General features: G+C 36.1%; 2 protein-coding genes across 11 annotated transcripts in view; one reads left to right on the top strand and one right to left on the bottom strand.

Annotated features, from left to right (window-relative positions):
• LOC114875021 (inositol-pentakisphosphate 2-kinase) overlaps window positions 1-15,517 on the bottom strand; it is a 45,590-nt gene extending 30,073 nt beyond the window's left edge. For 2 of the 5 annotated variants that reach the window (XM_029184872.2, XM_046288280.1), the window contains exons 1-2: window positions 13,902-13,987; window positions 5,434-5,467 (exon numbers count right to left, since the gene is read on the bottom strand). The gene's annotated coding sequence lies outside the window, so the exon portion shown is untranslated. Of the gene's footprint in view, window positions 1-5,433; window positions 5,468-5,658; window positions 5,981-13,901; window positions 13,988-15,080 lie in introns of those variants that run through there. The other 3 variants (XM_029184875.2, XM_029184871.2, XM_029184873.2) reach the window with 3 other exon arrangements.
• Window positions 12,543-14,092, top strand: LOC114875024. 6 transcript variants are annotated; one of them, XM_046288281.1, is made up of 3 exons: window positions 12,543-13,399; window positions 13,660-13,918; window positions 14,009-14,092. In XM_046288281.1, exons 1-3 carry the CDS (start codon window positions 13,360-13,362, stop codon window positions 14,067-14,069), a joined length of 360 nt encoding a protein of 119 aa, XP_046144237.1. In that variant the 5' UTR covers window positions 12,543-13,359; the 3' UTR covers window positions 14,070-14,092. The 6 variants fall into 6 exon arrangements, 5 of the variants coding, with proteins under 5 accessions (XP_046144237.1, XP_029040718.1, XP_029040717.1 ...); XM_029184885.2 differs by having other exon boundaries at window positions 14,005-14,089; XM_029184884.2 differs by having other exon boundaries at window positions 14,000-14,069.
• Window positions 15,518-15,824: the final 307 nt, after the last annotated feature.

The raw sequence follows: 15,824 nt of genomic DNA, 5'->3' as shown, positions 1-15,824 counted from the left end.
AAAAAGAGCTTTTGGGGCCCTAGCTTTAAATTAAATTTAGACATCAAGGCCAGGGGATTTATTTATCTAATTATCACATGTTTTCATTCTGTGCAGATTAAGAATCATAGATACCTTATCATAAAGTCTATTTGTATGAAAGAAATAAGATTGAAATTTCTTGACTTATGTCATCACTGTCAAGAAGTGATATGATAAATAAAACATAGTTTGATATAAATGTGTTAATCGTTGCCATTTTTATAACGAGTTTTTGTTCATTGATGATCTCTTTCTAGCTCAATGTTTTATTTTTATTTCTGTACTGTTTTTAGCAACTATACACATTTATATATGTAACTGATTTATATAGGTAATTGATACCTAAACTTACAAAACATACACAAGGATTTTGACGCAAAGTTAAATGTACAATCTTTAAATGAAAGAGATTTATATATTGTAAAAATAATTTTCAGAACAGTATAAAATCTAAAAAATAAAAATAGTATGTGGGTCGCCCTCCATGGTCCGCCGCGTGAGTCGAGTAATATGACAAAATCAGCAGTGATCCAACCTTTCTTTTCCTTTAAGTAAACCAATAGCCAGAAAGTATAAAAATTAAATAAAAAGTAAACATTTGATAATAACTCTGGCTCTTTGGACCCGATTTCTAATTTTAAGGACACTTTTTTTTTAACGAACACTCATAGAATATTTATTCTATGAAACAACTTACAAGTTCGTGATTCAAGTTGAGCACCTCGTGAATGTTAAAAGAAAAGTAGGATGGATCTAGAAAACAGTTAGATGGCCCTGATGTTAGTAAATCGCCAAGCCTTCGCGCCTCCTTTCGCCTTGGTATCTATGTACGTTCGTCTATCGCGTGGGATGTAGGGCCATAGATCTACTGTTCACCGATCACAAGAAGTCTCGTGAGAATAACGCAATCTGATTGGTCGCACCTCTGCGCATGCGTACTTTCGACTGTGACGTATGATTGGTCGAAGCGGTCACATCTACTATTTAGACTGGTGTGCGTAGTACCTCCTCTTGCCCCTGTTTCGTCCCGCGAGACTTTTTGTGATCGGTGCACAATATATGGGGCGTTTTTCCCTATAATAGGGGACCTATTGGAAAGGAGTCCGAGGTAGAGTAGGCCTACGACAAGGCCCAGGAACCCCGGAACACGAAAAACTGATCAACCCTACAAGGAGAAGTCCATGGAGAAGAGTCTTAGAAGAGACTTCCTTTCTTTCAAATTTATTTTACACGGTACAACGTTTAATTAATGAATGCGCATTAATTTCCTCGGTACATCTGATTAAAACCATAAAATATAGCTTCTGTTCGTTAAAAAGCATCAAGTGGAAACGATATAAATTTACAATACATTTAATGATGATTGTAACAAGTTTTATTTACTGCCCGGGCTGTTCTAAAGTGCAGTTTACCGTGAAGATATTCCCTTGATCGTTGTAATGGTTGTCGTCACATGGAAAACCAGGAGAAAACAGATAAATTATATTTTTAACGATCGAACAAACGAACCCGTCAAAATGATGGATCATACATTGTTCCTTTTTAATTCCAACAGTTATCGAGGCGCTTTTGTAGAAATGTATGTTGATTCTTCTCGAGATAAGGAATACTCGTATGTATCAAATTATGTTTCATTAATTATTTATTTATTTCTGTAATTTATATTCGATTTAACACGCGCGCTGCAGCGCCTGAAATTATCGCGTAACCGGTATAACGTGAAATATATAAAATTAAATTAAAATTGTGCCTCTTTCCATGGTGTATGTATGTACATCCTCCGAGAGTTAAGAGAATTTACTTATTTTAACAAATGTTAAAAAATGTTTCTATCATAGTGGAGTCTTAGTACACAATGGAAATAAAATTTCTAAACATGAAAATAAATACGGCGTTATGAGGCGATAAGATAAACTTTGTTTTCATCAAATGAAATAAGATATTATTTACGATAAAACAATTCATTTCTCACTGTATGTTTACTTAATATTTTTTACTCGACTTGATATACGTTTAACACTTTTCGTGTATTAAACATCGCAAAACAATTTATTATAAATCGTTACGACCAGTTGCAGTTTTAACTCGATCTAATAATAAATAACCGAAGTGATGTATGTAACGGGTTATACAACACGAAACACGTTCATTAAGGTACGTTTAGTTCGTAATTTGTCAGGAATTAGAATTATCCTTACGTAAAATGTTCTATGTTTAGACATCAGGTTTCGTAAGTGGCGATTAAGTTATTACTGACATTGTTGGAGATGACGATTGCTATATAAATATCGAGGAGGAACTTCGCGTGTTACATTCTAGTGTTTATACCCATTTTTTATAACTCTTCTATCATTTCCTGGCAGAATGTATCTTTGAAAAAAATATACAGAGTTAAATTTTTATTATCGAACGACGGACCATGGAGAGAGCTCCAATTTTAATATAATTTTGTTTCCCGCGCTGTTCTTCAAGAATTAATAAATCATTTTTTATTTGATGTATTATTTTGTAAAATATTTCTCTGCGGTGAAATTTTCTGAACAACACGAGTTTTCGAAGCGAGTTTCGCGAACTAAACACAGAGTATACAGGGTCGAAGCAGCCCTATTGATTTTAGAGAAGCAAGCTCGCTGGCTTACACGCGGTAATTCCCCCTTTCCCCTTCGTCAAGTTTTCGAGAAGGGTCACCACATAATTTGAATATACGCCTCCCCTATATATATACCCCTACAGGCGAATTTCGAGTTTGCTATAGAAATTTCCACTCGGCAGACCTGGCCAACTTTTATTTCATATAAAATAAGAAAAATAGTAGTTTCAAGTGATATTTCAAATCGTTAATTTCAGTCCTTATTAAAAATATAGTAATAATAGAAACTTCATTATTTAGATATTAAATTGAAATCCATAGGTTTATTAATTACATCTTTTATCTAACTTTTTCAATCATTAGTCTGCTAAATTGCTACTTGACAATTATACAAATGGGATTTATGATAAATATAAGTTATAAAATATCATTTTAGTAATTCTCTCTCACAAATGATAATCCGCTTTTCTCGTAAATTCCTCGTTAATACAATCCTCCATTGACATAGTTTTCAAATTAATACGCTCGAAGAAAAGAGCAAGAAGTTTATTTTAAAAATGATAAAAATCAGGATTAAATTCTAGTCAATTTCAAAAAAGATCTAATAGAAAACTAAATAAATTTAAAAAAACAATGATGTATATTTTGTTCTAGTTCAATCTTTGCCTAAACATTTGTAGAAACAAAGGAGAGAGCTAAAATTGCAACGATTCGATCGCTGTAAGCCTTGAAGATTGGCTGGAACGAGGCATCGTTCGAAGCAATCAATTTTTATTATTAATAATTCGCCATTCACACCCCACGTGAGCCCGTGACCCATTGCGAACCCTTCATGTCTCTCATTTGCGTCACGTATCTATTTTATACGACCTACGATTCTACAAAATCAATCTTGATCCAGTTTATATTTAAACAAATATGTTATTGACATTCTTCTTTTTTTTTATTTTTTTTTTTTTTGAACGGAGAAAATTATAAATGTATTATCGGTTATTAAACATTATACCGCAGTATATAAATATGATGTTACATTAATGGTTAGATGGAAAATTTGTCTCTGCAATCACGTGTTTCTTTTGTTCAACATTTTTGCAAAATAAGACGCACGTCAGACTTCCCTAACGAAGACAGCAAGAATTTAAAAATATAAATCTAGTACCATTCTCGCAAAACTATTTCGAATAATAATTAAACAAGATATCGCGACGAATAGATAACCAGTTTGAAATAAAAGATTTGAAATTCATACGAGAATTATCACGATGAGTTGTTTGCGTTGCGGTGTCTACAACTACAATAACATCGGGGCAATTATACCGAACCGCGGGTACAACCGATCGATACCGTTAAATAATTCCGACCGACCCGTTTATTGTTGCCCATTGTGTTTCCAACAATCGATCGGATCGCCAACGCCGGTTTTTCTTCGTCGAAACGACTCCGGCCTCCTTCCGCCATCGCGGATCGGTTCAACAACGGGCAATAAAGAACAAGAGCGTGGGAAGCAACAGACCGTACACCCAACTATCAATGAAATCCCTCTTTCCTTTATAGTTTAAGTCAAGACAATTTGCCGAGGTAAATTATTTCATCCGTCATTTCTCCTTACAGGATAATGAAAATGGGTAATATTCGTGCGTAGTTTGTAAAGAAACCTTGATACGTGGAATTGCGTTGTCGAATATGAAGAAAATTCAGTTTACGTGACTGCACACACGAAGCTACAAACGTTGCGGGAGCACACGTTCATTCTGGGAACGTTTGTTCCATCTATGACGCAAGCGAGTGTTTTTTCAACTTGGCGGACCGTCGGTATCTTCTACTAGCACGTTTGGTCGCGATCGTTTATCAAACAGCCAACAGTATGTCGCTACGCGTTTGAAAGAGAAAAAAAGACCGTGAGCGGTTCTTGCGTGGGCGTACCGACGACGAAAGTATAGGAAAAATCCTACTGTGTATAACAGTAGGTTTTAATAGCAAAATTGATAAAATATAATGAAAAGAATAAATAAAAGTACGACTCGATGAAAGTTTCAGTAGCTTTGCATGAGAGGCAACGTGCTGCGTCATTCTAGTAGCTGATATTATCTAAAAGCAGTTGAATTTCGAATCGTATTTCATCGAAACGTTATGGAAATTTAATCTGCGAGACGTTGCTCGTTTCTCGGCCGATGAATCCATAATATTCGGTGAATGGAAAAGTTCGTAGCTGATTTCGCATTAAAATATTGTAAACTTTTGCGATCGGTCAATGTATACGCGGTTCGATGTCAAAACGAGACGAGAAAGAAGAATATACACGGTTCAGAGCCTCGATGCTTCCGAGCGCGGACCTGAAAGAGGCCCCGGGGCTGTGGAAAGGTGCCCGTTCTTAGAAACGTTTTTCTCTCCTCGGTTCTATGGAGCTAAGAAAGAAGCAGAGCGAACAGCGACGTTCACCTTCCATGAAAACCGAGCATTCTCGTTCCGGCACGCTGCGTAAATCATGGATAGCGATCGTGGTTCATCGAGGCTCCCACAATTTCGTGGTCTTCGCCGTCACGAACAAGGAAACCCTACTATTCTCACAGACTTCTTCGTGTACAGTCGGTCTCAAGAAAAATATTCGAACACTCTTATATTTTCTGTTTAACTTCATTTGAGAAATTAGTTTTATCTTTTTAACTACCGGCGTTCAATGTATATCGACTTTTAAGTTGAATATAAACCGGGATTTTAGCTCGACGAAAATTATAAAAGTTCCATTAGACGCAAGTTGCAAAATTATTGTTAACTATAACTAAATTTTTCACAAAATTAAAAGGAATAAAACAAAAACTTACCAAGAGGGAGGAAGAACATAAAGTTGTAGTGTTCCTGAAACAAAATTTCAAATTAAAATTTGTTCATTCTTTGATAAATAAAAGATAGAAGAATATTCGTAGGTAGGCATGGATTTAGATTAGAACGGTTAAGTGTTCGCTTTAATGGAAATAGATTTTAATATAAGATCGTGCCTGGCACTTGTTGCGTTCGTTGTTTTGTAGAAAGTATCTTGATTCACGTACCAACATTAGATACAAGTCACTGAATTTCGTTGGCATAATTAAGTATGACTCACGAGTGGTCTTGAAAGTTGTAACGATATACCGGGTGATAATAAAGATAAGCATCATTTAATTAGAAATCAAATTATTTTATAATTAATACTTAAACGCGATTAATGATTCTAATTTCATCAACACAATTTTATTTTACAAATTAATAACTTGATTTAAAATTACGGAAATTGATGGTATTTCTGGGGAAATAATATATCAATTAACTTGTGGTTTGTGATAGCGTCGGTTGGTTAAAATTAAGCCGTTTGTCTTTGATTCTCTTTATTTCCAATTTATTTATCGACTCGAGGAAGGCTCAAGTGCGAATGAATGTATCGTACCGCATCAACACGGCTGCCGCCGCTCGCTATTAATCCGAATGTTTATGTTTAGACTAAGGGATTATCCCTATCTCAAGCGCAATGCCAACTCTGCCGGTTTCGGAAAGATTTCTCTTACCGAGCACGCATTGATCGTAAAATTAATAAATTAACGTAGCAGTGTAAAATTTAGAAAATAAAAACCATATGTAATATGAAATTAAATTAAAATCCGAGCTCTCTCCATGGTCCGCCGTCCAGGGATTGATTTTTGAAAAACAGACTTGTGGATTATAGTCATTTTGATCAAATTCAAATTCAAATTCGGCGTCTGCCGAACTGTCGCGAAAACAGTTAGTATAATCTAGGAGCCCGTGAGAATTATTGTTAGTCGAGCGTAATTGCCAAAGATAGCTCGCCGTATCTCGCGGCCAGAATTTCGTTTTCCTTTGTATCACAAATACAATATACAAAGGACTAAATAGTTTAGAAAATTTAAAATATATTTTAGCTATCCATACTTTGCATCTTTCAATTTTCAATTAACGAAATAACACGGTAGAGTAGATTTATTCGGAAAGACATGAAAATTGAAATAACGATTAGGTTGGAAAGGAAAAAGGAAAAGGAAGAGGAGGATGCGGCTTTTGAGCAGACCCGGTTTCCGAAGGATCCCTGGCGTCTTTCGGTCGAGTGACGAACAAAGAAAAGGCTCTGGAGATGTGGCAACAAGGGAAACCTTTCGGAAAGAATACACCATGCTGGCGATGGTGGTGGCCAAGTAAGATGCCTACACCATGCCGAAAAAACATCTGTCGGAACACGGACCTGCATAAGGGCACGTCCGTTCTTTTTCCACAGCCCCGGTTCGGAACACCAACGCCATGTAACAAAGGTGCACCATGAAAAATATCGACCGTCTCGTGAATATCATTCATGGATGTAAAACCTTCTTAGCTGAAAATCCAGGTAAACCCATGCTACGGCCAAAGGGCAGGTACTAATAAGACGCGACATTTTGACAAAGAAACTAAGTACTTTTAGAAAGAGAGAGAAAGCTCGTCCACAGTCTATAGCTTTCAGGTATACGTACATACAGTGTCCCGCAAAAGTTACGTAGCCGGAAATGAACGGTAGTGGTTTTAATAACCGATAGGCTACGGTTAAGGACACGGGTGTTCCTAACGAATCTATTTAAACCAAACGACGCTACAAGAGGTACTCTTGAATACAAATCGTTGTTTGTTTCCCGGCCAAATCGTTCCTCGTCAAATTTCTACCAACGAATCAGGGAGTGCCGGCAGTTCGCCGCTTCTATTCTTAACGAGAATCGCGTATAAAATTTCAATTCGAAAGATATTTCAGCAGTTTATTTTGAAGGTGTGGTAAATCCATTAAAAAAAAAAAAAAAAAAATGAAGATAATAATAAAATTTATTTATCTCTAAGAAAACTAATTCAAACTCTCTAATATTTGGGCATAAGGTCGTATAATGCTTTTCGGTGAGCAGCTGGCAAAGGCCAGCTGTCGATCGTTAATGCCATGTTGTAGGGCACCGCGAAATTTTTCCGAACATGCTTCCTTGGGAACCTACAAATTCTGCTACATAATAAAGAAGTAAGAAGAAGCTAAATTATTCTGACCTTACACCCATTAAAAATAAAAAAAATAAAAATTAAACAGTAATTCTAAAGCTCTCTCAAGTATGATTGTAATTCAACCCCAATTGTAATATAATTTCATATTTCTTTAAAATTTATCTTCACATATGTCGAATATGTTTATAATGAGTATGCGCTTATTCGTGGTATTAAAAATATTAAGCATGAAAAGTATTCATGGGCAAGTCGTTAACTTGCCACGTATTCATGTCGCTTTGTCATTGCAATATTATCCAAGCGAGTCCGATGTTATCGATGATGTTTTTTAAAAACGAAACTTCCATGAGCACGATATGCATTCACTTGCATCGAAGCTAGGAGACTAACGGCAGCCGATATCACGATGAGGGATCGCATATTGCATTACACGCTCCAGGTGTTTTGCAAAGGCTATTTACCACAATCTATATTTACCACAACCGATTCCACACCGATGTAACATAGAGCTAAGTTTTTTGCTTATCCTATCTCCGCTAAAATCGAATCCTAAAGAATTGATTTATTCTTAATTGATTACATATTTGGAAAAACCATTGCCGTGTATCGTAAACTCAATTATATTTGAAATTAGTACTATCATTTTGTCACCAAACATACCGTAATCAACAATTCTCGGAAACTTAATTTGTTTGATATTCCGGAAGTGAAATAGAAACAGCCCTACCCAGTGTTGAAACAATTTTAACGTTTCGGTATTAAGAAAGATTTTACAACTTCCCGATCATAAATCATCCTTGATGTTCATCTAATCCCGTGCAAATAAACAAGGTAGATATAATTAAACATCAAACGCGCATGCCTGACTGGTGGTTAACTGTAGACAGTACGTCTTTCTACTTTTAGCAGTACTAATAGATAAGACGGTTTTTGAGTAAATGTTCTTTGAACAATCCTCGAACGACGGAGAGATATTATTTTCCCCCCACATATTATTTTCATTTCCTAAATTTTACCATATAAGAGGAAATTAAAAATTAAACCATGCGATTATTATCAATGATAATAATAATAACAACTTTCAGATATTGAAGTAGCGGAGGTCTTTTTCCCCTACGTTGCCTTTTCCCCTAGGGAAACCTAGTATGCTCACCAGTGTATACGTATACCCATGAACGATTGCCAGACGACTCGCGGTAAAAGGATGGTGGTGGTGAAGCTATAGGCAACAGGAAAGGGGATTGGGGGAGGTAAACTAAAGGGAACAAATAAAACTAGACTGCAGAGACAGCTGGTCGTTGGGGCTGTACCCCCTGAGAGAACCAACAGCGAACAACAAGCCCATATGACGCACGCATCGATGCACACAGGCACGAGACTTGAATACTCGCGTCAACATGCACACGGGTCATGCGCATCACCCTACCTCTTGCCACCATATCATTCTTTAGCCGGCGCTTTGATATCAATGGTAATGAACAATAACCCTCCGTGGTCCCTGTTCCCGAAATGCTGGCCAAAATGAGATATTTTATGAAATCGGTATGTAAAGTATCGAAGCAATAGACAGATAAACCACTAACACGATAGGTGTTTTAAAGCTCGACTTGCTGAATGGCTTCGATCGTCGCTGAATGGCTTCCGTTTGCATCGCTTTAAGAGCTTAAAGCTTACGACGACTTCGAACGGAGGAAAATCGTCTGACAGGATTTTATCATCTTTCTTTTTTATTTTTTTTTTTCTCTCTCTCTTCAAACAGGAAACGAGAAAAACACAGAGAACGAGGCCGCACCGTGCAGGATAAGAAACGATGTAACGAAACGAGGCCAAACCGCGAGGTCGAGAGAATTTCTTTCATCGTCCTTACTTTGGAAATAGTCTATTTATACTGTTTCTGTATACTAACGCACCTCCAAAATGTAGATTTTCATGTTTTTTTTTTTTTTCTTCAGTTTCTCATAGCAAAGCTGCTTTTTTAATAACGTACTAACTTAAAAATTTTAATTATTAAACTCAGAATAAATTAAACTAGAAGATACATAACAACAAATAAACATGATGAATATATGTAACAAGAGCAATGACCTGTAAACAAAAAACATATTTGTTCTGAAATACAATCAATTTTTTGCGTAGATCAACGATAACGTGTTTTTTCAGAATATATCACCAATGTTTTATCGAAAAAAGCAATGTCTGTAAATAATTCTATCTCTGAAGAAATCTTTTTAAAATCGATCGATTTCAATGATAAGATTTTACGGTGTAATAAAAGAAATTGAACGAAAATTTGGTACAGAGGTAAATGAAAGAAGCAGAAATAATACATACGACGGTATATTTGTAATTATTGACCAGGCGATAAGCACGCAATTAAAAGACGGTAAAAGTGAAACCAAGCAAGTACTCGGTATCGAAATAAAAAAAGAAAGATAAGTTAGGTACAAATACATTTTCGTTCAAGGTTTGTAGTTTATCTAAGAGGCTACGACGGTACCTTCTTTTAGTCTGCAAACAGATGTACATATCTTTGAGGAAATATCAAGTCTGAAAATACTGAAGAAAGACAAACAATCGTGGAGAACGGGTAAACACAAGTTATCTATATATTACGACACATCGAACGAACAATACTTGAAATTATTTAAAAGATCTGGAAAACTAAATAGGAGAAGATACGAGTATGAGATAGGGTAGAAATACGAGATATCAAAGTTTTAATCTGTACTACATATATACACACACGTAGATGGGCGCGGCGTGGGAAGGCATGGGAAAATTACGTAGAACAGCAGGGTTCACAGCTGAAGGGGAAACTAGGGACAGAAGGGAGCGCCGAGTCGTTGGACGCTTCGTTGAAGCGCAAAGAGCCAAGAGCCAAACCGAGTCGGGAATCGGAGGGTCTTTCACGATGAGTGGGGCATTAAAGCGTCACTAGAGATGGGGAGAGAAAGAGGATATACAGAGTGTTCGAAAATACTCGAATAAAATTTTAAGAATGTATTCAAAAAGTAGTATTCTATTTCATTAAATTAAAGAATTTTCATTTCCTTAAAATTTCTGGGGCCCAATGATACCTCCATATTTAAAGAATATAGGTACGTCATTGAGGTGGACCTAGTGCTTTTTTAGTAAGCATACGCCAGAAATCCCACACTGAGCATCACTGGGGTAGTGGGGATAAAGCGGGCCAGGTCTGCGCTACCTTCAAACGCTTGGGGGTTAAGGCCCGTTACGCAACATAATAACTCCATGAATGTTTTTTCCAAAAAGCATCGACTATGTTTTTCCGTTTTCGATGATTTATGAATATGTTGTAAAATTCGATGTTTTAATGTCAGACTCGCTTAATTTCTGAGATATTCGCGAAAAACTACGAATACTAACGCGTTGAATTTCATCTCTATACGTATGCGTCGTGACCGTGTGTGCGTCGGCAAGTGATCCCCGCTTATCTACTGTTTCTGTCGATAGCACTACATGGCCCGGCTACCATCCATATAACGGGTGGGCTTAAAAATTAACTCATTTCAACATATTTAAAAATTATCGAAATTGGAGGGGAGCGCCTTTTCTACAAATTCACCGAGAAAGTTTTAATTCAATGAAATGGAATATTATATAAACAATATTAATAAAATATATTGTTATTTTGTACGTGTGCAGCTGATTTATTATTCGAATATCAAGAAAGCGCAGAAAATACGCGGGCCACTTTCAGGCGTCACGTAATGTTTCTAGCTGTAATGTCACTTACGCATGCGCACGCAGTTTCCTAGTGAGAAAAAATCCCACGTCTGCGCATCACTGCTTCGGTGTAGGTTTCTGCTCTCCCATAAGAGTACGCAATGTATCTGTATATGTAATTCTGTATCGCCAAATTTCTATCTAGCAAAGAAACATGGCTGTCGTGCACGATCAGGGGAATTGAGGGATAAAAAGAGGGGAGAGTTGAAAGAGGCGAAAGAAATGAAAGCAGCTGCAAGAGAGACGCGTGAAAGCTACTGATACTGTGCGCAAAACAAGGGGGCAAGATGAAAGGGGAGAATACTCGACCCAGTAACGTAACCACCAAGCAGGCATACAGCAGGAGACATAATGAAACTTGATTAATTTTCAGTTCACGGTTATATGATGAAACAATGTTAACGAATGTAAACACGAATATGTTAATGTAAAACATACACAACTGTGCATAAATTCAGGGAAAAAAGAATCCTTATAAAAACATAATGAAATTTGATTAATTTTTAGTTTACAGAATATATAACAAGGATATGTAAACAGAAAATATAAATATTGAAATAATGCTCATATAATTTAGTATATTAACATTGATATACATACGTACATAAATATTACGTTATTAGGAAAGTCTTGAGTTTTTTTTTTAGAAAGCAATAGAAAGTTTCGAAACATTCTGAAAAGTTTTGTGGTGTGGCTATATAAGAGAAACCCCCTGGGCTAGCAAGTTGTCGATAATGATGAACGGAACAGTTGTTTATTGGAAACACAGATATAAATTTTATAAAGGATATTTTATTCCCTAGACTTTTCAAACAACCTAACATGTACTTTCTAAAAAATATCGTCATGAATCTCAACAATTTAATTTTCGAATGAATCAAATAGTGATTGAAAATATAGATTTTCCCTTTTTATATATTTTCCGTAGCAACAGACTGTCAACGGAATAAAAGCGTACGACTGAAATGAAATCCTCGTTCATCCTACTGTGTTTTTTTGTGAATGCTCGAGAAGGGAACCGAGCGACCGTATGCTCCCCTCTCTTGGTTACGCCACTGACTCGACCCAGCGAGGCAGCACGGACAAGCGGCTGCGCTGTTGCCAAGCGGAAATCACAGAGCTGCGGCATTTTCTTCTTCCACAAAGATACACGCTGTGCTCGCTTACCGTGTGTTGCCTTCTCCGTTAACCAACACAGAGAAATACAACCAAAATAATAACTAAATCTAATTTAGCAACATCCTTGACAGATATTGTTCTTTAATGCATACGTGTTATATACAATAAAAATTTAATAAATACTGTCCACCGATCATAATAAGTCCCATGAGAATAACTCAATCTGTCTGGTTGCGCCCCGCCTCAGTGACGTACGATTGATCGAAACGATCACATCTACCAATCAGGCTCGAGTAAAACTACGAGATCGTCAATGTTATTCAAAACAAAAAATTATGGATAACAAAGTTGAAATATCAAACTTTTCATCGATTTTAATCTAATGCGAAATAAAAACTCGATTAACCAATGGTACTCCAAAAAGAAGGAGTGGACGCAAAAGCTGCTTTCCCGTTAATGTCGTTAGCTTATCGAGGCAAGAATATCGATGGAGCAATACTGTGGTGGCCAGTTTCGACAAATCCGTGTTGAAAAAACATCCAATATGAAATGGAGGTCGATAGCGTGATGACCTCGAAGCCAATCGACAATTTTATTATACAATGCCGTGGCCTCACGTATAAAACATATATGTACATACATATACATTATAAAAATATATATATGTATACGAATGCAGTGTTGCCACATCCGGATTCTGTGTAGACCAACCAAATACAAGGACATTAACCTAAAGTTATTTATGTATATCATTTTTAAACAAGAATTTCATATATTGTAAGAATAATTTTTAAAGGAACAATGTGAAATTTTAAAAGTGGAAATAATATGAATTGAATTCAAAATGGGGCTCTTTTCATGGACCACCGTCGGAGTTAAAGGCTATGTTGACGACATATCTCTATAAGAGAATCACTCGTTCGAGTCAGTAGTAATCAAAATCAATACTATAACGAATCGAAATTGTACGTGACAGGTTTTTAATAAATGCTTTCGCAAATGACACTATCATGGTCAGTTTTGGAGGTGAAATTTATCATAAGTTATTGATACATTGCTTCTATTAAATCAACATCACTGTTCTCTCGTTCTTCTATTAGATTTTTAACAGATCATCAAAAATACAAAATTGAAAAGCCAGTGATTCTGAATAGATGTTAATATCAAAAATTTTGTATTTTCAGGAGAAGTTCTTTATCTAGGGCGAATTCGCTCTACAGTACCGAATTCTGTAGACATTTCCGGAGAAGAAACTATGTGGGATAAGTATTGGAGCAGTATACAATTCACATACAACAGATATTTTTTCGATTTACTTGAATTGCATACAGAGTATCAACATTTTCTACGGAGAAGAGAGATTTCGACGAATAGTTTAAGATTTTTGGAAGACCTTCAGCTGATGCTGGACGAAAAGAAAATTTACCGGAGTTATACTAGCAGGTATATTTCTCATAGCTTCAAAGCGAGTCCGTGGCAGGTAAAACCTGTCCGCTTGGTTGCATTTTTCCCTTTTGTGAACAGAGCAGGTAGTTACAGGAGCCGACTTTCAAACGCGGAAGGACCAGAAAAAATACACAGTGAAACTCGATGAAAAACGCTTTGTGAAGAAATAATGACCTTCTATTTCAAAACTGTCGCGTTCGCAAGGATTTGGAAAGCTTTTTTACACGAACATAAATTACCACTGACAAGCAATGACGCGCAGTGTGGGATTTCTAGCGCATGCGTAGTAAGAAAGTACGTATGTACCAGGTCCATCGCAATGACATAGCTATGTTCTTTAAATACGAAGGTATCATTGGGCCCCAGTAATTTTAAGGAGAGGAGAAAGCTTTAATTCAATGAAATAAAATATCATATAAACAATGTTAATAAAATGTATTGTTATTTTGTACGTGTGCAGCCGATTTATCATACGAATATCAAGAAAGCGCAGAAAATACGCGAGGAACTTTCAGGCGTATAATGTATACAGCCGTGGCATCACGCGATGTCTCTAGGTATAATGTCACTTACGCATGCGCAAGCAGCTTTGCGTCGTTAGTGAAAAAAAAATCCCACGACTACGTGTCGCTGGAAAGCAGTAGTTGATATTATATGACAATGAAACAGGTACCCCTCTGTTAAACCGGTTTAAATTAAACACGTGTTTATATTAATATGACTCTTATTTTTAAATATAATCGCAATGCATTTTCATAACATTAAATACGATATTAACCTAGCAATATAAACCTTCCTAACAATATAACTTAGACCAATGCTTGCATCTAATATACTGCATCAACCTCTTGTCAAGAGTATTTGTAAAACAGAAATTAGTTTTACAAAATGACATGTAAATAATGTACCTAAGTGTTGTAACGATCGTTGATACGAAAAAGCATTTTGCATATAAAACTCAAATATGGCCGCTAGGGTGCAGCATGTAACGGAGAACGAAAGGACAAAAATGAACGAAAGAAGCGCTGCAAGCGAAACCGGTGTACGTTATCTTTACACAGGCATTTTAACACGTACAAAAATTCTTTTTCAAAATTCATTACAGGGAAAATTATTTAAATATTACACAATCTGTGATTTACAAAGAATGAAAGCTTACCTGCTTCTTGTTACGTGTAGAAAGCATCGTCAGATTCAAACTGCAACTGCCATACCCCCAACCTCCAACCAACAGCGAGCAGGTTCGAGGTTCCAATTTTCAAGAGAACATAACTTGTCGTTTTATAATAATTGTGCACTTACGAACTGAACACTATCACCACACACATATTTCCTTTGAAAATAAAAACAATAATTTCTCAAACACTCTACCGACCACATATTCAAGAACAAAATTGTCAGTCGCGAAACAACCGCATGGCATGGCGACCGCGGTTACAACTCAACATGTACGGTGTTTTAAATGAAACGTCACATCCTCGATCTTCAACGCTATTGGTCAGTTTCAAAAGAATCAACCAATCAGCTTTCAATTTTTTTAACTACGCGGGAAAGTAAAGGAAACTTCATTAGGAATATATTAGAATGATTTTGAATAACTTTTTTGTTGATAGATGTAGGAAAAATATGCTACTAAAATGTAATGTATCGCTATAATTAATTCGTTGGAATTATAAATATAGAATACGTGTATATAAATTTATGCTGAATTATAACGCCGCCATTGTTTTTCTACTTACTGATACATGTATTGTGATTTTGAGCAAAATTTGATTTGATCGCAAGAATAATCCACCACATTAATCATCGACTAACTTTATTCAACCATTTTGATAATCAAATATTAGTCCTTATTTTTCTCGAAGAAATGAAATGTAAAATTAATTAAAATTTTAAACAAATA

The sequence above is a fragment of the Osmia bicornis genome, chromosome 12 (genome assembly GCF_907164935.1).
Source record: "Osmia bicornis bicornis chromosome 12, iOsmBic2.1, whole genome shotgun sequence".
NCBI classification, from domain to species: domain Eukaryota; kingdom Metazoa; phylum Arthropoda; class Insecta; order Hymenoptera; family Megachilidae; genus Osmia; species Osmia bicornis.
The sequence above is the reverse complement of the archived record's forward strand: the minus strand, read 5'-3'. Positions and strand labels throughout refer to the sequence as shown.

Excerpts from the sequence above, each read along its gene's own strand:
- LOC114875024 (XM_029184882.2), top strand. The coding sequence starts at position 13,360 with ATGTTGACGACATATCTCTATAAGAGAATCACTCGTTCGA. Across the intron at positions 13,400-13,659 it reads TAAGAGAATCACTCGTTCGA|GAGAAGTTCTTTATCTAGGG; the intron begins GTCAGTAGTAAT and ends TTGTATTTTCAG.